The sequence below is a fragment of the Bubalus kerabau genome, chromosome 8, assembly GCF_029407905.1.
Source record: "Bubalus kerabau isolate K-KA32 ecotype Philippines breed swamp buffalo chromosome 8, PCC_UOA_SB_1v2, whole genome shotgun sequence".
Lineage (NCBI taxonomy): Eukaryota > Metazoa > Chordata > Mammalia > Artiodactyla > Bovidae > Bubalus > Bubalus kerabau.
This window is the reverse complement of record NC_073631.1, coordinates 109,522,164-109,541,570: the sequence shown is the minus strand read 5'-3', so window position 1 is coordinate 109,541,570 and position 19,407 is coordinate 109,522,164. Positions and strand designations below refer to the sequence as shown.

Below are 19,407 nucleotides of genomic sequence, written 5' to 3'. Positions count from 1 at the left end.
TGGCAGGTAGACACACCTGTGTAGGTCAGCTCTGCCTCAGAGCATCTTGATTAAGTAGGACAGAAAATTCCTAGAGTTAACATCAGCATTTCTCTAGACTACTCCAGAGGAAGCCTCTCTCTTCACCAGTCACCCCCTTTCACACGTCCTTAAGTTTCCCTGACAAGGAGGAGCATGTGACACCTCCCACCTGAAAGGACAGCAGGGGACTGTCCTTGAAGAGCTCCAGTTTGTACCCTGACTGGAGTCACATGGGACTTCAGAGATGGACAGAAGAGGTATCTAGATACTCACAAGGCAGAGTCAAGCCAGAACAGAGCATTTTTATTGGTTCAGGAAGTTCAGTCCCCCTAGGGTCTGCCCTGAGTTAGGGAGATCCTGGTCCTGAGAGTTTGGGGCACCCTCACATGGCCGTGGACGCTGCGCTGAGTCCAGAGATGAGGGCCGCTCTTCAGAAGCACTGGGTAGGAACGGGAAAAGCAGAATTCCCATCAGGGCAGTAACAGGCTGGAAGCTGGCTTCAGGACTCTTTTCTCTTGACCTGAGGAAGAGAAGGTGTGAGGGTACAAGGAGCCAGGAGTGCTGGGGACTGAGAGGAAGCAGGTGTCCCACTGACAAGACAAATAGCAGGTCTCCTCCCAACATCCAGCCATTGGGTTTTCTGGTGACCCCAGTTTCTCCTGCCCAGCATGGCTCTTCCACTGTGATCACAGAGGTGCAAGGGGTCTTCTGAGGCATGCGGGTGAACCCCTTCTTCCTCTCTGCCCACCTCTGGTCCTGGTGGGGTCTCTACATTCCTAGGTCTGTGTTGCTGCATTTCAAGTGTCCCCTCCAACCTGCCTGCCCCATCCTGGCCCCTCCTTACCATGGCCATCAGCACCAGGGCGCTGACCAGCACAGCGTACAGGGTGGCCTTCCCCAGCAGGATCTCATAGAGGAGGGTGGCAGACAGGACGCCTTGCTGATAAGACGCTGTTGGCAGGAAGGGAGAGCAGATAGGTACCTGTGAGCTGGTCATCTGTGGCCTCCTTCCCTCATGGCCCCCACCAGGGTCCATGGGTTCGGCATTCTCTGATTCCAGAGCAAAGATAATAGGAGATGGGGACATAGGAGGAGAAGGCCACTTACCGGAGGTGACGCCACAGTCTGAAAGAAAAAAGGGGAGGGAAATGGATGAGAGCCTGATCGTCTAAACCCGATTCAAAGCTAAGCCAGCCTTCCTCAGTCTAGGAGCTGGCAAGATGCTAAACCTTGGCAACAACCACTTGAACTTGGGAGTGGATCCTGCCCCAGCTGAGCCTTCAGATAAGACTCCAGCTTTGGCTGACATCTGATTGTAGCATCTTGAGATAAACGAGCCAGCTAAGCTATGCCCAGATTCCTGACACATTAAAGCTATGCAATCATAAATGTGTGGTATTTTGAGATGCTTAAAACAAAACAAATAAACGAAAAAGACCTACTAAGCTAGCTTTCAGTCAGCACTGACCCCCAGGCTCAGAGCAGCCTCTGAAATCCCAGCACTGTCTGTGCCAATGTGGCCACAGCATGCTCATCCCACTGGAGGGGATGGGGACCCACCACTGGGACCCTGAGCTGTGCAGGCGGGCAGGGAGGGGACCCACCAGCACAGCTGAGCTGGGCTGAGGATCTGGATCCGGGGGAGGACTTCGCCCGAGGAGGTGCCCTGTCCCCCCTCTTGCTGGGCTCTCCCTCAACGCCTTCACTCTGTGTGCAGCCTTCCCACTCCTCTCCCTGATCTCTCCTCTGTCGGCTCTGACTCCCTCCCTGCCGGCTCACCTGCTCTGCCCCAGGCCTCAGCGCTGATGTTCTGGGTGACGGGCTTGTCCCTGTCCTGTTCCTCCCACTGGTCCTGGTCCGTGAGCCCGTGGAACTGGACTTGGCATCGGAAGTGGTTGCGGGGGTTGTGCCAGAAGGCGGCGGTCACCCTCAGCCGGCTGCTCAGACAGTATCTGGAATCATCCCGCGTGGGGTCCTCCTTATAGGGCTCAGGGTCCGTGCTGACCCCAGTCGTGACCTGCTTCCTGTTCACCCACCAGGTCAGCTCCACGTGGTCGGGGTAGAAGCCCGTGGCCAGGCACACGAGCGTGGCCTTCTGGGTCCGGGAGATCTCTGCCTCCGAGGGTTCGAACACAGCCACCTTGGGTGGGTGGACCCGGCTCAGATCGTCTGGAAGGACAAGGGTGGGGGCCAGGACTGGCCTGAGAGCTGGCTGGGCATGGTAGGGGCTGTGTGTGTGTGAATTGAGGGCAATAAGGAAAGGGGCCACAGCATCATCATAAAATTACACAGCAGGAGGTTCTGTTTGTTTACGGGTCACCATCCCAATCTTCTGCTATTAGTCACCCTCAACTTTGCCCCTTCTTTCTTGCTTACCCCGTGGATACACACTACTGACTGCCTCCTGCTCTCCCTAAGGTGGCATCATATCCTGAGTTTTCTGGCTATGTTTGAAACGTCTTATTCTTGCAGCCATGTAGGATGATCCATTAAGTGAGTATATCTGTTTTCTTCCTAGCTCAAATCCCTCTTTGGTGCATGACTATCTAATTTTCAGACCTGGAAGTAATTATAGGAGAGCTGGATAAGCCTGGATTTTGAGACAGAAGATTCCTCCTAACAATATGACCTGGAAACCAGACTGACTGCATCTAATAATTATTTTTCTGTTTTTGCAGGGTGTATGTGTTTACCTGTTTGAGCGATAACACATATTAATTAGAATTAGCCATTCTTCCCTGGGATTTTCCAGGTGGCTCAGTGGTACAGAGCATGCCTGCCAATGCAGGAGACATGAGACGTGAATCGATCCCTGAGAGGGGAAGATTCCCTGGAGGAGGAAATGGCAACCCACTCCAGTATTCTTGCCTGGAAAATCTCATGGACAGAGGAGCCTGACAGGCTACAGTCCGTAGGGTTGCATAGAGTCGGACACAACTGAAGTGACTTAGCATGCATACATATTCTTCCCTAGAAAAGATACTTTTCCTGTTATAGCTGACATGCTTTTCTCTATATTATACTGAACCCACCTTTTGTTTTGCTTTTACATGTAACCTGCTTTGGGAAGCCTATGTGCCTTTGGCTATTATCCTATCTGATGTTTCAAACTGACTCCTACCTGGGTGCTGGGGTGTGTGGGAGCTTGCCCAGAATGGCTGGAACCCCATTAAAAAAACTGTTCTGAGGTTGAACCTTATCTTATTTCTTATTTCCAAACCTCCCTACCGACTTTGGAATCCTAGTTCCAGTCACGCATTATATTCAAAGCAGGAAAAGTGTTGAAATGAACAAACCCCAAAGTCTGAAGGCCAGTTCATCAGAGGGTTCCAGGCCCTTTCACATGCCTGACAGATGGAAGAGAATTTTCTGAAATTGTTGGAAGGCAGGCCCTTGTGTGAGGACGTGGAGGAGTAAAGTAAAACCAAAAAACACATCTACCTTTCAAGCACCCTCCGTGTTTCTAAAATGCACTGAGACCTGTGTTTAGCTCTGTTCTGGGAGCGAGTTTGTGGAGCAGAAATGTGGCAAACCCAGATATCTCCACTTTATCCAAGTTTGGGGAATGTTTCTATTGAGAAAATCGAGCCCCAGTTTGTGTCTGTGACACAGTGAGGATACACAGGAATGGAAGGGATGGCGGCATTCTCTGAGTCCTCTACAAAGGATTTGCACACGATCTGTTGTTGCTGTTCAGTCGTGTCTGACTCTGTGTGACCCCACAGACTGCAGCACGCCAGGCTTCCCTGTCCTTCGCTATCTCCCAGAGTTTGCTCAGACTGATGTCCATTGAGTCAGTCAGTGATTCCATCCAACCATCTCCTCCTCTGTCGTCCCCTTCTCTTCCTGCCATAAGGATTTAGTCCCTTACAATTTCAGAACTCCAAGAGACCATCATTGTCATTTCTGTTTTATATTTACATCTCCGAGGGCCTGAGCCAGTTTAGGTCACTTTGCAAATTGCACGAGAGCCCCTCTTCCCCCAGAACTCATGCATTTTGAATCCCGATGATCTGTACTTTCCAATTTCCATCACACTCCTTGGCATGTGCTCCCATCTGCAGGGACTTTCCAATTTCCATCACATTCCCTGTCATGTGCTCCCATCTGCAGGGCAAAGCCTGCTCCAGCTGACCAGTCTGGTAGGAGCTCGGTGGCCCATTCCTCTGGCTGTGTCTACAACTCCAGCCCAGACCCACCTCACCCTTGCCCGCTTCCTCCCAAGGGTTGTGATGGTGTGTTAGTGTTTAATCATGAGCCACTGGCTCCATTATCTCAGCACAGATTCTGAGGCTTGACACGATGGGGCCTCCAAACTATTTCTCCTCCTTCTGCCTTGTCTCTTGCTAAAAGGGTATGTTTCCAGTTGTAACAGCTTGTTCAGGCTTACCTCCTCTGACCCCCACCAAGCGCAGTGCTCCCCAGGGACACTCCTGCAAGCTCAAGTGATGCTGTGACCTGGACCTCTGCCCTCAGGGCATAGGAGCCCCCCTCAGACCAGCTCAGTCTCGCCAAGCTGCTCCCCCACTGCCTCCTGGTCTCTTAAACCAGCTCCGGATGACACGCATGGCTCTTGGAGACCGGTGGAGACAGAAAGGATGAAGGACAGACAAGGATAGACGAAGGACAAGGAAAGCAAGGACAGGGTTCTGAGCTGGAGGGAGGAGCTGGGGGTAGGTTTTAACATAGAAGACAGGGCTATGCGCCAAAAGGGGGTCAACAGTGCAGAATCGGAGATAGAATGGGGGTGGGAATGGAGACAATCAGATAAGAAAGGGAAAGCAAACAGCACACCTGCCAGAACAGGAGCGATGAGGAGTCCTGGAGAACAAGAAGAAGAGCGAGACAAGGCTGGAGACAAAGCACAGCTCCTCAGAGCCCTGGGCCGAGGAGCCGCATCAGACGCAGTGCAGCAAGCTGGAGGTGCTCCCTCAGGAGGGAAAGGTGGGCCTGACCCCCCAGGCCCTTGCACCCCACTTCCCGCCCGATACCTGTCACGGTGAGCCTGGTGCCGATCCCAAAGTGGAGGGGCGAATTGTAGGCCCACAGCTGCAGGTGGCTATGGCAAAACCCCCAGAAACCTCAGGCGGGGCCAAAGTCTTAGGTCCTCGAGAGCCAGAATGGCCATTTTTCCCCCTGCCTGGGTTCATGGCTCTGGACCAAAGGGATGCCACTAGGAGAAAGGCCTAAGCACACTCTGGGGAAAGGGGGGAAAGAGGAAGAAACTTCGGAGGAGACGATCCATGCATGTAAGAAGGAGGGGTGAGCTTAGAAGTGTGAGGAGGCAGCTTGTGGGCAGAAGACTCAGACGAGAAACAGAGGCATCAATTGAGCTGCCTCTAAAGCGAGGGCAGGGGGCTTCCCTGGTGATCCAGGGGTTAAGAGTCTGCCTGCCAATGTAGGAGACACAAGATTGTTCCCTGGTTGGGGAAGATCCCCTATGCTGTGGGGCAACTAAACCTGTGCGCCACAGCTACTGAGCCCAAATGCCTAGAGCTGGTGCTCCACAAAGAGAGAAGCCGCTGCAATGAGAAGCCTGCACACCACAGCTAGAGAGTAGCCCCTGCTGTCTGCAACTAGAGAAAAGCCCGCATAGCAACAAAAACCCAGCACAGCCACAAATAAATAAGATTAATATTAAAAAAAATAAATAAAGAGATGGCAGATCCAGATCCTGGAAAGCCGCACGGGGATCAGAGTTTATTCGACCCCCTTCTGTCAGGACAGGGAGGAGAGACAGACACTCCGGTCCCAGAGACAGTGACCCCACCTCCCGGGTCCTGCGTCTTACCCAGGATGGCGAGCCGGGTCCCATGTCCAAAGTTCTGTGCCTGGTTGCTCCACAGCACAACGTGGGTGTGGCAAACCCCAGAGTCTGGTAACATGGTGCCCTTCCTTCCAGAGACGACCTTCCCCCCAGCACTTCTGGGGGTTCTAGCACCTTCTCTGCTCACCCATACCCTCAGCTTTTTCTCTGCCGTGTTCTCAAGTCCCGGCCTTCTCTAAGGGGAACTTCTAGAACTCCAGCTTCACAGCACACCATCCCCGGGGAAGACCTGTACTCACCCAAGACGGAAAGCTTCGTCCCGTTGCCGAAATAGAGTCTATCATTAGTCACACAACCCTAAAGCCTAGTAGGGAAACTCGCTGCACCTCTGAATCCTTCATCCCCCGGTTCACCTGCGGCTCTCCTGTTCCTTTCCTTAGCAGAACTTTAACTCCTGGGGTGGAGGGGGTTTAAAACCGTATAGTGCGGGACTCCCCACCCGCCTTTCCTGTGTCCATCTCCTTTCTGCAGGCAGGAGAAAAATGGAAGGACTGACAGCTCCGGGGCCAGAGGCTCTCCCATCTACCCTGGCTTTGATGGGCATCCTCCAAGGAGACAGGAGATGGACAAGGTGACCCCTTTCTAACTGAGATTACTTGCCTCCCGGTAGGGAAACCAGGCTTAGCCGAGCCCGCCCATGAAATTACTGGAGATGGAGGCTGCCCGCCTCATCAAGACAAGAACTCACCAAGACAGGAATTCAGATCTTTCTGATAAGCGCTTTAACCTAGGCACCCAAGACGGAGGCCCCATCTGGACTCTGCCCCTCCCTGCATGTTCCCAGCCCTCCAGTCCTGGCTGGCTTACCTACAGCAGTGAGCCGTCTTCCTTCCCCGCTCCCCACCCCCCCCAAAAAAGTAGAAGTCTCCAAAGCCAAGACTCCAGGATTCACTTCAAAACCTCCCCTCCTCTGCTGAGCACAGCCGGGATTCGAGGAAAGGTTGGGGCGTTCAAGGATCTCTTCCCTCCCAAAGACACCAGCCCCCTTCAAACACCCTGCATAGCCTTCCAGAGCTTTCCAGCGCCCCCGGACCCCGGGACCTGGGTCATCCCTTTCTTCCTACTTTCCCCTGGAGGGAGTGCTCCCTCATGGTACCCACCTGGAGACCCCAGCCTTACCTACAACCGTCAGCTTGGTCCCTGGGCCGAAGTGATAGTCATAACACATCAGAACACAGCCACCCTACAACACACACCTGGGACCGCCCTCCCCTCCGAAGAGCCAGGAAAGACCCGGACTGTGTCTTACCTATAACTGTGAGCCTGGTGCCTTTTCCAAAGAAAACCTCAGTGTTCACACAGTGAAGCGGAGCAAGGAGGAAAGCAGTTAAAGGCGGGCAGAGCAGACGGGGTCTGCGTTGGTGTCTGGTGGACTCTGGGACTGGGAGTCCTCTCCTGTGCTTTATGGATATTGCATGAAAGAATATTTTTGACTCTTGACTCTTGGGGCCTCAGAGCATGGACAGAGTCCATCCACAGGGCCCTGAGCCCCTGTTTTGATTCTTCCTGAGGGTTTGTCACAGGGATATGGGCCTGGGGATGTGGGCAGGGTCCCAGACATCCATGAGCATCCATGGGGGGGTCCTGGCATAGTGCTGACTTCTTGTTTCATAGAGCGGGTCACCTCCCACGCACCTTCCCATTGACCTTGCCCTGGGCAGGGAGCGGGTAGTGTGGGAGTGGGATAAAGGGTCTCCCTGAGTCCTTCATCCTTGAGGCCACAGAGGTATCTTCTTACATCTGGCCTTTCTGCCTGGAAGCTTCAGCTCTGATCCAGACCTGTCCTGCTCCGTGGTTTTGGCTTGACAGGTAAATGGTGGGGGGAGGTGGAGGCCTCCCAACCCAAGCCACCCTTGGGCCGGCGACCCAGGAGAAGAGCGAAAGATGATGGGCACTGGGATAGGCAGAAAGGTTTTTGTAAAGGATTCCCATAGGGTTGAATCACCGTGGCCCCCCTGTCCCCACAACGTTACAGCTTTATACAAAAACGGCCCCTCCCATGGGCCCGCCCCTCGGAGAGGGAGTCTGGGAGGATCCACCAGAGAGTTGCCCCCTGAGGACTTTGGAGGGCGAGGAGGTGACATCAGCACTCCGGGTGCGTGTTGAGGGTGGCGGGGGGGGGGGGGACGGGGGCGGAGGTGGGGGTGGGGGTGGGTGGCGGCGGGGGGAGGCGGGTACAAACAAGGCCAGGGGGCTCCCTCCTCACCTCGTGCCCTTTCTTCAGGGCCTTCTCGGATCCTCCGAGCTGTGCGCCTTTGTGTCAGGGCTGGTTTCCTCGGTATCCGCCCCTCTGTAGGCTGTCTTCATAGTAGCAGCCCCTTTTATCCCTGGCCTGCCCCTGACACCAGGCACCCAGAGATCACACCTTTTATCTGAGAATGGGGTCCCACAGAATCCAGAGTCTGCCCCTTTGGCCCAACTCTGAACCCCCAGGGTGGTCCAGAGAACAGGCCACCAGGTACACAGAGGTAGAGCTTTTCCAGGGGTAAAGTCATAGCTGAGAGCTGTATTTCTTTCCTTTTTTTGCATTCACTTTAAAAACATTTTTTTTTTTAAATTGGAGGATAATTGCTTGACAGTGTTGTGTTATGTCTGCTGGACAGCAACGTGAATCAGCTATAGCTCAGCTCAGTGCAATGCAATGACCTTGAGGGTGGGATGGGGATGGTGGGAGAGCTGTATTTCTAATCAGTGTGAGGTGAGGGGGGAACCACCTGTGTCGTCGGCTGCCTCACTTCTCATTGCGGACTTCAGACATCAGGGTTCGGTAAAGGGCTTTCCGGGAAACTGAGGCGGAGAACTGGGTGAATACAGCCTCGGGAACATTGAAATGCAATCGCTTGGTCACGTGATCATAGTCAAGGTCTTCTTCCTCTTTTTCCCTAAAGGGCAGAAACATTTTAAACTTTTGCCAGATATTTGATTTTCCCTGCACAGGATGACCTTGAAACTGAAACTCCAGTTGAGTAGTCTCGATTTCATTTCACTAGATGGCCCTTTCTTTTGTGGTCTTTCAGACTATGACTCAATGTCTAGAAGCAAAAAAGACAAACCTGACCACATAATGACAACACACTTTCAGGGGGAACATCGGATCAGATCAGTCGCTCAGTCGTGTCCGACTCTTTGAGACCCCATGAATTGCAGCACGACAGGCCTCCCTGTCCATCACCAACTCCCGGAGTTCACTCAGACTCACGTCCATTGAGTCAGTGATGCCATCCAGCCATCTCATCCTCTGTCGTCCCCTTCTCCTCCTGCCCCCAATCCCTCCCAGCATCAGAGTCTTTTCCAATGAGTCAGCTCTTTGCATGAGGTGGCCAAAGTACTGGAGTTTCAGCTTTAGCATCAGTCCTTCCAATGAACACCCAGGACTTATCTCCTTTAGGATGGACTGGTTGGATCTCCTTGCAGTCCAAGGGACTCTCAAGAGTCTCCTCCAACGCCACAGTTCAAAAGCATCAATTCTTCGGTGCTCAGCTTTCTTCACAGTCCAACTCTCACATCCATACATGACCACAGGAAAAACCATAGCCTTGACTAGACGGACCTTTGTTGGCAAAGTAATGTCTCTGCTTTTGAATATGCTATCTAGGTTGGTCATAACTTTCCTTCCAAGGAGTAAGCATCTTTTAATTTCATGGGAACATACATAGAGTCAAAGATAAATGACAATATGGGGAAAGCATTAGCAATTTTCATCATGAGGGCTGATCTCATGATGATGAACTTCTAGAAATCAATAAGAAAATAATCCAGCAGTGCAATAAAAATGAGAAGGTTCCGAAGAAAAGATCCAAATGGTGCTTAACCATAGGGAAAAAAAATCTTGCAATTATAAATGCAAACTAAAATGGCATTGAAATGTCAGTTTTCACCAATTTGAGTACGTGAATAGTGGAAGACAATTCTATCACCAGGCTTCCCAGGTGGCGCTAGTGGTAAAAGAACCCTCCTGCCGTGGAGGAAACAAAAGAGACGGGGGTTGGATCCCTGGGTGGGGAAGATCCCCCTGGAGGAGGGCATGCCAGCCCACTCCAGTATTCTTGCCTGGAGAATCCCAAGGGCAGAGGAGCCTGGCAGGCCTATAGTCTATAGGGTTGCAAGGAGTTGGACATGCCTGAAGCAACTTAGAACGCTCTGACATGCTAAATAATACAACTCTTAATGGGAGCAATTTGTAACTATCTATAAATATTATGACACGACTTAGTGACTAATACCACCACCACCATAAATAATACAAATGTTCTTACTTTTTCACCCAGAAATTCAACCTTTGGGAGTTTATCCTGTAATTACTTTTGCATACAAATGAAAACAAGTGTGTAAAATATTTGCATTATTTGGAATAGCAAAGGATTGGGAAAAACGCAAGTACCCATCAGTAAAGGACTAGGTAAATAGACTGTGACACATTCACAAAACAGAATATTATTCAATGCTAAAAATGGATGAAAGTTTTCTAATATATACTGTTAACTGGATTAAAAACAAGCGGCAGAATAAGGTTTCTATATGCCACCCTTGTCTAACAGAGGAGAAAAATAAGAATCACACTTCTCTGTGTTTCATGCTACATGAAGAAATACTGGAAGTTTACAAAAGAGATGGGTAAAAGCGATTACCTGTTAAGAATAAATGGAGGAGACAGAAGCAGAGTGTAAGTAAAATTGACATTTCTCAGTGTCAACTTTATAGTGTTGGTTTTTGAGCCATAGATAGCGATTTTATTTTAAATGGGTAATAGAGCTATTATCTATATTATGTTAAAGTAAAACAATAAAATTTTAAAAGAAAAACAACAAAATACTACTTTAAGTGATATTTTGAAATCTACCACTGTAAAAAAAAAATACTTGTTTCATTTATAAAGTCATTTTTTTTCAAGGAAGAACAGTTTATATAAGAAGCTGTTTCATGGTACTGAATTTGCTGAATGAATCTCCAGTCACCTAGGAGCCTGGTGAAAAACACATATTTCTGAGTAATCCCCAGGATGTTCAGAGTTCCAAGTCTCTAGGTTAATTAATTCATATTTAAATAAACAATTAGGCACAAAATTGCCGTGGGTATTTACACTTCAGTAATTTACTCCCTAAGTTAGAGTTTCCTTTTGACCTGGGGACTCTCACACCAACTTAAACTTACAAAGAATACCACCCTGCCTTGGTTCCACAACCACCTTTTGTTTTCATGGGGATTGTCTCAACTTTGTCACACTGTTAGTAAAGTGCCCACGAAGCTTTTTGTTTGGTTCAAGTTTAGACAGGTCAGGCAGATGCCACGTGAAGCCTTTCTTCATCTTTGACAGCAGGGGGCAGCCTTTCCTCATTTTTTGGTTCGACTTAACCAGCTGCACTCAGTGTGGCCACTTGAGGGGGCAAGAATGCCATAGTGCTCAGGGGACCCAAGGGAAAGCTTGCTGGTTACCTGTGTGCCTTTCTCAAGGTGGGTGTTGGGATGTAGGGAGGAGACCCGCAAATAATATCTATGTAATTTTTTAAAACTTTTGCACGTGAATTGATCCATTTTAACCCAAACTTTGTCTCCTAATTTCCCAGATGTAACTGAAGTCTGGAGAGGCTAAAGGGTCCCCCAAAGTGGCAGGAGACAAGGAGAAAGGGCTGGAACCAGCACTCCGGCCTCCTCATTTAAAATCTGGGACTCTCCTAGGTGCTGATCCTGAGCCCTAAAGTCCTACTCCTCAGGCAATCTCACCTCCAGTAGCCAGACTGAGAGCTCCCTCCCATGCCTTCTGCTTCAAACCTTGGGCAAGTTACCGGATTTTTTAAAAATTCCAGTCTCCTTAACTGCCTTCAATGAAGGAGACTCGGGTTCCCTGGATAAGGAAGATCCCCTTGAGAAGGGAATGGCTACCCACTCCAGTATCCTGCCTGGAGAATTCCATGGACAGAGGAGCCTGGCAGGCTATAGTCCATGGTGTCGCAAAGAGTCAGACACGACTGAGCAACTAACACTAACACTACTTAACTGTAAAATGGGAATGATGATGATAAAATAAGACCTACCTTACGGAGCTCTTGTGAGACATAAATAATACATCTAAAGGTTTATTGGGCTTCCCAGGTGGCGCTAGTGGTAGAGAACCCACCTGCTAATTCAAGAGACATAAGAGACTTGGGTCCGATCCCTGGGTTGGGAAGATCCCCTGAAGGAGGGCATGGCAATCCATTCTGGTATTCTTGCCTGGAGAAACCCATGGACAGAGCAGCCTGGCGGCCTATAGTCCATGGGGTCGTAAAGTGTTGGACACGACTGAGCGAATGAACGGCAAAAGGTTTATTGGGCTTCCCAGGTGGTGCTAGTGGTAAAGAACCTGCCTGCCAGTTCAGGGAACGTAAGAGACGTGGGTTTGATCCCTGTGTTGGGAAGATCCCCTGGAGGTGGGCATGGCAACCCACTCCAGTATTCTTGCCTGGAGAATCCCATGGACAGAGGAGCCTGGCGGGCTATAGTCCATGGGGTCAAAAAGAGTTGGACACGACTGAAGTGAGTTAGCATGCACACATGCAGAAAGGTTCGTCATGTGCCTGCATATAGTTAGTCAAGGTATTGGTGACTGCTGTTTTCACAGACAGTACTGGTCTAAGGCTCTCTCTGCCACATTGGTTCCCAAGCTCTGACATCCATCAGGATGCCTTGGAAGTCTTGTTAAAAGCAAGCTGCTGGGCTCTGTCTAAGAATTCCTGACTCAGTAGGTCTGGGGTGGAGCCTAAGAATTTGCGTTTCTCCTAAATTCCCAGGTGATTCTGGTCCTGCTGGTCCAGGGACCACACTTTGAGAACTGTTCTTCTGGAAGGCCTTTTCTTCAGTATATTTGCTTCCTCTTCTAGCTCATACTTCATTCATTCAACCTCTGGCTGCCTATTATATCTCAGCTGTTGTTTAATCATTAGACATACCAGGATGAGTAAGACAAGACGTCTTCTATAAGAAGCTCATGGCTGAAGGCCACGGTAGGCACATCCATACACATGTTGATGAGCAGAACTATGATAGAAGTAAGCGTGGAAGAGAATGAGGACTCCTTACTCAGGCCAGGGGGTCATGGAGCCAGTGCAGGGGTGTGGGGAAGAGAACGGGGAGCAGGAAGAGTCAAGGACTTTTCTGAAGAGGGTGAACAGGTGGGTGGGGGTCAGAGGTACACGGCATGTTGGAAGAACCCCCAGCACTTCTGAGCCCTGGGGCACTGCAGGGGAAGGGAGGGGTGAGGAAACCCAGGCTGGAAACAGGCAGGGCCAGAGCAGGAAAAACCGTGCATCTCTGTGATGAGGAGCTTGGCTTCTACTTTGAAAGCTGTGGGGCAGCAGGAAAGGTATGAACCAGAAAGTGAACAACACACAGGATCCCTCTGAGCACAGGCTTAGAAGACTGCAAGGAGATAAGTGCCCCTTAGGAAGTGCTGCAGGCAGGGGATGAGCTGGAAAGATGTTGAGTAGCAGAGCTGATGGGCGGCAGCTGGAGGGCCCATGAGGTAGGGTAGAGGAAGCAGGGGTTGGGCTTGGGGGCTGGGCAAATAGAGGCCAACTCCAGATCTGTCATTTGCTGGACGAGGGATGTGGGTGAACTGACAACCTCGTCTGAACCTCTGTTTCCTTGTCCGTATCTCCGGAATAATAAACACTGCAGAGGTAGAGGGAACTAAATGTGAAAGTGTCTATCAAGGACTCAGGAGGGTGTTCGTATCATCACGTGGGAAGAACAGAAGGCAGGTTTCTCAGGAGAGGGAGGGAGAGAGACCTGGGGAGGTCTCATCTCTCTCAGACACGTGAGCTGGTCCTGGGGAAACAGGGGCCAGCGGGGCCTCCTGCTTCCAGGAGGGAACACGTGCTGGGGACACGGAGGCGACTCAGAAAAGGCCAAGGTGATTGGCAGGTGCTTCCCTAGGCGTGGGGACCAGTGAGCAGAGGTGTGGGATCTTACAGACCATGCCCCACACATGTGTGCATGCATGTACACGAATCAGCCCCACACTCATGACGCAGAGACAAACCACGGCAAATGCAGCCTTTTTGGAATGAAGTTTCTCCAGGGACCCCTCCCCCTGATGATATTCTCTGCGTTCCTTCTCTTTACACGTGGGCTTCCCTGGGGGCTCAGATGGTAAAGAATCTGCCTGCAACGGGGGAGACCCAGTCTCTGAGTTGGGAAGATCCCCTGGAGAAGGAAATGGCTACCCACTCCAGTATTCTTGCCTGGAAAATCCCATGGACAGAGAAACCTGGTGGGTTACAGTCCACGGGATCACAGAGAGTCAGACACGACTGAGTGACTTGCACTTTTGCTGTTAATCCAGTGTGCCCTGGAACACATTTGGGAAGGGGGCGCATTTGTAAGGGGTAGTGCCCTGTCTGACCTCAGGTGGGAGGGTGTTTCCCAGAGTAGGGGTGGGGGTTGACTAAGAAGGTGCACACCTGGGCAGGTAGAGCAGTCACTTTATTAGCATAAGGATGGCAGAGGGGCAGGGCTTTAGCTGTTCGCGGCAATGGTCTCCTGAATCCAGTCCACATAGTTGCAGACCTTGGTGTAGACCCCAGGCTTGCCCTTCTGGGCACAGCCGTAGCCCCAGGACACAATGCCCTGGAGCTGTCCGTTGCAAGCCACAGGGCCGCCAGAGTCACCCTGGGGAGGAAGTGATGAGATAAGCTTTATAAACAGAACAAAAGGGAACAGGAGCCACACACAGTCTGAACCTCACAAGACCCTGTTCCCATTGGCTCTGGGCCCCACGCCCTTCTCACTAAGAGAGGCCATAGCCCAGCCTCCCTCATTTCTCCAGGGGACCATCAGCCCACAGCCCTGGGCGTTCACATCCTGCCCCCAGGGAGGCTGCCACACCTGGGCAGGCATCTCACCTGGCAGGAATCCTTGCCTCCCTCCAGGAAGCCAGCACAGATCATGTTGTTAGTGATCTGTCCAGGGTACGAGGCTTCACAGTCGGCGTGACTCAGCAGCGGGGCCTCCAGGCATTGCAGCAGGTCCGGGTAGTTGGCTTTGAGGAACAGGAAGGGATCAAGGAAAGGAAAATGTGGGTTAGGATGGGAAGGGGGATGGCAACCCAGGGTTGAACCCTGAGGGCGGCCAGGAGAGGTCCCCAATGAACATTGAGTTTCCATTCCCGGAAGGCTGGCTGTGGACCCCTCTCTAAAGGTGCTAAGAGCAGGGGCCACATCTGTCCTGTCTTTTGATTCTCGAGCTCAAGTCCGGGACACTTGCCCTTCTCGTACCCAGCACAGAGTCCTGTATGTGTAGTAGGTACTTGATGGGAATTTGTAGATTGGAAGCAAAGACTGGAACCAAGCTCAGGCGATGCTCAGTTCTGGGCAGTGTGGGTAGGTCAGAGGGTGAAGACGTGAGGGTCCCACTCACAGCCACTGCTCAGGGTGTTGCCCCAGCCGGAGATGATGCACTCGGTGCCCGCGGAAGCACAGGCACTGGGCAGAGCCAAGGTGGACACCCGGGCACTGATGACCGCAGGCTTAGAGAGTTTGATCAGCAGGATGTCATTGTCCAGAGTCCAGCTGCTGTACTTGGGGTGGCGGATGATCTTGGACGCGTCGATGAACTGCTCACCACCCTCCAAGACGTCAATGTTGTATTCTCCCAGTCTCACCTGGATGTGGCTGTTGAGGGCAAGCACAGTTAAGGCCTTTTTGTCCACAGGCCCATGTCCCCTAGGGGTTCTTCCTGCTTGCAGGAGGGGGTGTAGGAATGTCAAGGGCTGTAGAGGGGTGGTAGGTCAGTGCAGGTGTGAGACAACAACCTTTATGCTTCAGGGGCCTTGGCAATGGAGAAGGGATACAGTGAAGGGGTCCGGCTAGGGACCATCTGCTTTTCCAGCCGCCTTTCCCACACCCCTCATGCATTCAGTGCCCAGTGCCCTGGGTGCAAATGCACCATGTCAACTCTCCCAGACATCCTTCAACCTCTGCAACCTCTCCCTCCTTTCTTGATCTGGTAAGGGCCACCATCCTGTGTGATCTGATTTGTCTGTCCGTCTGTCCATCTTAAGTTTTTCACTCGTGTCCGACTCTGCGACCTCATGGACTATAGCCCACCAGGTTCCTCTGTCCATAGGATTCTCCAGGCAAGAATACTAGAGTGGAGGTCCATGCCTTCCTCCAGGAGATCTTTCCCACCCAGGGATCAAACCTGCGTCTCTTACATCTCCTGCACTGGCAGCTGGGTTCTTTACCACTAGCTCTATCTGTCATCTAATACAGCATTTCTCAGAGAACAGCCACAGGGCCGGCACCATCAGTCACCTGGGAACGAGTTAGCAACTCAAATTCTCTCTTCTGCCCAGACCCTTGCATCAGGGTTTCTGCATCAGAAACCCTTGAGGAGGGACCTAGCAACATGTGTTGTAACAGGCCCTCCAGGTGATTATTGTGTGCATTCAGGTTGGAGAACCCTTGCTTTTGGGAGTGATTCTCAGTTCTGCCCACGAGTATAGAATTGCCAGAGGCAGAGAGTGTTGAAAACTCATCAATATTCAGACTCGTCCTAAAAATTCTGAGTTAAATGGGAACTAGGAATCATAATAATTTTTTTAAACAAAAAAAAAATATCTTACAAGGTTTTAACATGTAGCCAACTGGCAAAGATTATTTGTGTGAGGTCTTTCCCCACTTTTCCCACTGGCTATTCCCACCTTCAAAATAGTCTGTGCCTACTTTTTATGGGACTTTCCAGATGGCACAAGTGGTAAAGAACCTGTGCCAGCCAATGCATAACACCCGGGTTTGATCCCTGGATTGGGAATATCCCCTGGAGGAGGGCATGGCAACCCACTCCAGTATTCTTGCCTGGAGAATCCCATGGACAGAGGAGCCTGGCAGGTGCCCCTCTTCACCCACAGCTTCTGCCAAGTCAGTTGCCACTGCCCACTTCTTCTTCTCTTTCCCATCATCATTCTGAGCTCTGGACGGACCCCAGCTCTTCCAGAGGGCCCTGGGCAGTGGGCTTAGTCATCAGGGGCCCAGCACTTACTACTGGTAGCAGTGAGCTGCGGACACCACCCACTGGTCACTGATGAGGGAGCCTCCACAGAAGTGGTAGCCAGCATTCAGGGACACCTGGTAAGGGACGGAATTCTCCGCGCAGGTGTAGCCCCCGACGATCTTGTCATCGTCGTCCGAGGGGAAAGCCACTTGAGTGGAAGCAGGGGAGGAGAGGCTGATTCAGCAGGAGGGTGGAGCCCCGAGCCCTGTGGCTGGACTCTGCTAATTAGGATTCCTGACCGAGCACAGGGAGGGGAGGAAGGCCACCAGGGAGCATCCCTGGCTAGTCTCACAGAGGTAGTTCTCCCGAGTCACTGTGTGTCTGCAGGGCACAGAGCTAGGGACCCTGCAGGGGCTCTGGCTCAGACTTCCACTGGGGGCACCAGGGCAAGGACAGTGAACTCCCTTCATGGTGCACTCAGCATCGTCGGGTCTGAATGCGGTCCTCTCATCCACTGGTGCTTCTCTCCCTTTTATTCATCACATGCCTACTCCCCGCTGCGGTTTCAGCCCCAGTTTGTCACGATGGGTTGGCCTCACCAGGGAGATGTGGCTGCAAAGCCTTGGCTTTGCTGTACCAGCTCCTCCCATAGCTCACACCTGAGCAGGGAGCCCAGGCACCCTTTGCTCAGGATAAAGGTGGTTACTGTTATTGGCCAATAGAACAGTGATTCGCAGCTGTGGCTATACATCTGGGAATCTTAAAACTACTCAGGAAGCTTAAAAAGTCAGTGCATGGGTCACAGCCTCAGGCCAATAAACAGGACTCCACCCTGAGTCACCTTCTGTCTCCCCAGGAGCATCCAAGGCTAGGAACAGCTCAAGTGGAGTTACCTACGGTTGTCACGGCCAAGCCTTAAGGCCTGGCTCATTTCACAGACTGATTCCACCTGGTTTGCCTTTCTCGCTTCTCCCAACAAAGCCCCGAAATGGATGGACGAGAGGGATGGGAGTGGAACCGGGCAGAAGGTGAGAGAAGTGAAGTTAAAGAGAGCCCCAGAGTGGGAAGGAGGGGTGCTGGCCAGGGAGGGGAGAACACACACAGGTAGAACAGGAGAGGCCGGAGGAATGGTGAAGCGTGTATCTCTGCCAGGAAAGGGGCTAGTGGAACCTGAAGCGATGCGTGGGACTCACCAGCAGCTCCCACAAAGGCAAGGATCAGCAGGGGATGCATGGTGGAGAAGTGTGCTTGCGTGGCTGGTGGCGAGCCTTTATACTTCCCGAGGAGAGGGAGGGGGTGGAGGGGGACCACCCCTCCCAGGACAAACACACCTGCAGCTTCCCTTGTCCTGGACTCTTGCATCAGTTCTGCTGTGTTTGGCCACTCTGTGGATTCATGGCTTAAGGTGATAAGGAAACTTACTTTCTGAGGACACAGAGGAAGACTAGCTGACTCTTAGGAGGATGTTCTGGGGTTAGGCATACAGGGGAAGCCAAGACTCCGCTTCCCACAGCTGAGCCTTCTTAAACCGAGCGGATGATGGAAATGAGGAGGAAGGGAAGGCAGAATGACCTGGGACCCTGGGGATCCTCTGACCTCATGGAGATTTACTCAACTTACTTTAAGGAAGGGCTGATATTAGTAGCAAACTTGGCCACTTGGTATCCTGAAGTCCCATGAGGGGAAAGAAGTCTTGCCTATGTCATACCTGTACACAAAAAGAACCTGGTCAAGTCTAAACTATGGGGTCAGAAGGTCAAAGCCCAAGCCTTAGGCAACCAGGACCCTAATACCAAGAAGTCATGAGAAGGGAGAGGCAGAGTTTCTTGTGAGTCTGGGCTTCAAGCTGGCTCTCCTTCCTACCAGAGCTTGAGGGACTGGGTTGGGGGAGGCATTTGGAGGGAGGAGAGGCCAAGGATTAAGTAGGTATTTACCTGATGCACTGGGGTAACAAGAGACTGGTGTCGTATTCCTCTTCTTCCTCACTATCAAGACGCTTGTCCTTCTCATCACTCACGCAGCCTTGGGTTCTCTTTAAGCAGCCTCCTGGTCACCCTGGGAGCCTGTACTAACGGTGATGAAAATTGCCCCCACCTGCAGCCTGAGCCAGAATTATATGTTCCGGATCAGATTTTAGAAAAAGGGTTTGAACAATGGTAAATCTCAGTCCTTATCAGGGAATCAGCAGTAGGTAGAGAAACTGGTGCACGATAAAGGTTGAGAATGTGTGCGCATGCGCTCAGTCGATCCAACTCTGCAGCCTCTAACCCACCAGGCTCCTCTGTCCATGAAACTGAGTGATTAAAAACAACATTGAAGGTGGGGGGATTCTGGAATTTTCTTTTCTTTCTTTTTTTTTTAATGCAGTGAGACTCTTTTGCTGGGCTCAGTGCAGAGTGAATCTTTCTGGAAATGATCTCAATTTGCAACCTGCCATGCCCGTCAAGACAGAATCTTGTAATTTAATGAGGCACCACTTGGCCAGGGGGGTATAGAGATGTAACTAGCGTCTGTGCTGGAACCTAACCATGTGAGCCAGGTCGACAAGCTTCCCATGAAGAGGCTTCTCCTGCTCACCTCCTCTGAACTCG

At 51.5% G+C, this 19,407-nt stretch overlaps 1 protein-coding gene and 1 gene segment (V, D, J or C); both read right to left on the bottom strand.

Annotated features, from left to right (window-relative positions):
- Positions 1-313: 313 nt before the first annotated feature.
- The window catches only part of LOC129659598 (T cell receptor beta constant 1-like), a 102,914-nt gene continuing 83,820 nt past the window's right edge, over positions 314-19,407 (bottom strand). The window contains 5 exon segments of the C gene segment in view: positions 314-541; positions 866-972; positions 1,129-1,146; positions 1,801-2,190; positions 5,813-5,859. Of these exon segments, the coding sequence occupies positions 521-541; positions 866-972; positions 1,129-1,146; positions 1,801-2,190; positions 5,813-5,859 (583 nt within the window).
- PRSS2 (serine protease 2) lies at positions 14,291-18,896 on the bottom strand. Of its 4 annotated transcripts, XM_055591164.1 has the most exons (6): positions 18,751-18,868; positions 18,437-18,524; positions 16,865-17,024; positions 15,242-15,495; positions 14,728-14,864; positions 14,291-14,494 (listed from the first exon to the last, which is right to left on the bottom strand). In XM_055591164.1, coding segments are annotated over exons 2-6 (705 nt in total). In that variant the 5' UTR covers positions 18,438-18,524; positions 18,751-18,868; the 3' UTR covers positions 14,291-14,341. The 4 variants fall into 4 exon arrangements, with proteins under 4 accessions (XP_055447139.1, XP_055447136.1, XP_055447138.1 ...); XM_055591161.1 differs by lacking the exon at positions 18,437-18,524 and having other exon boundaries at positions 18,751-18,896; XM_055591163.1 differs by lacking the exons at positions 18,437-18,524; positions 18,751-18,868 and adding an exon at positions 18,148-18,303.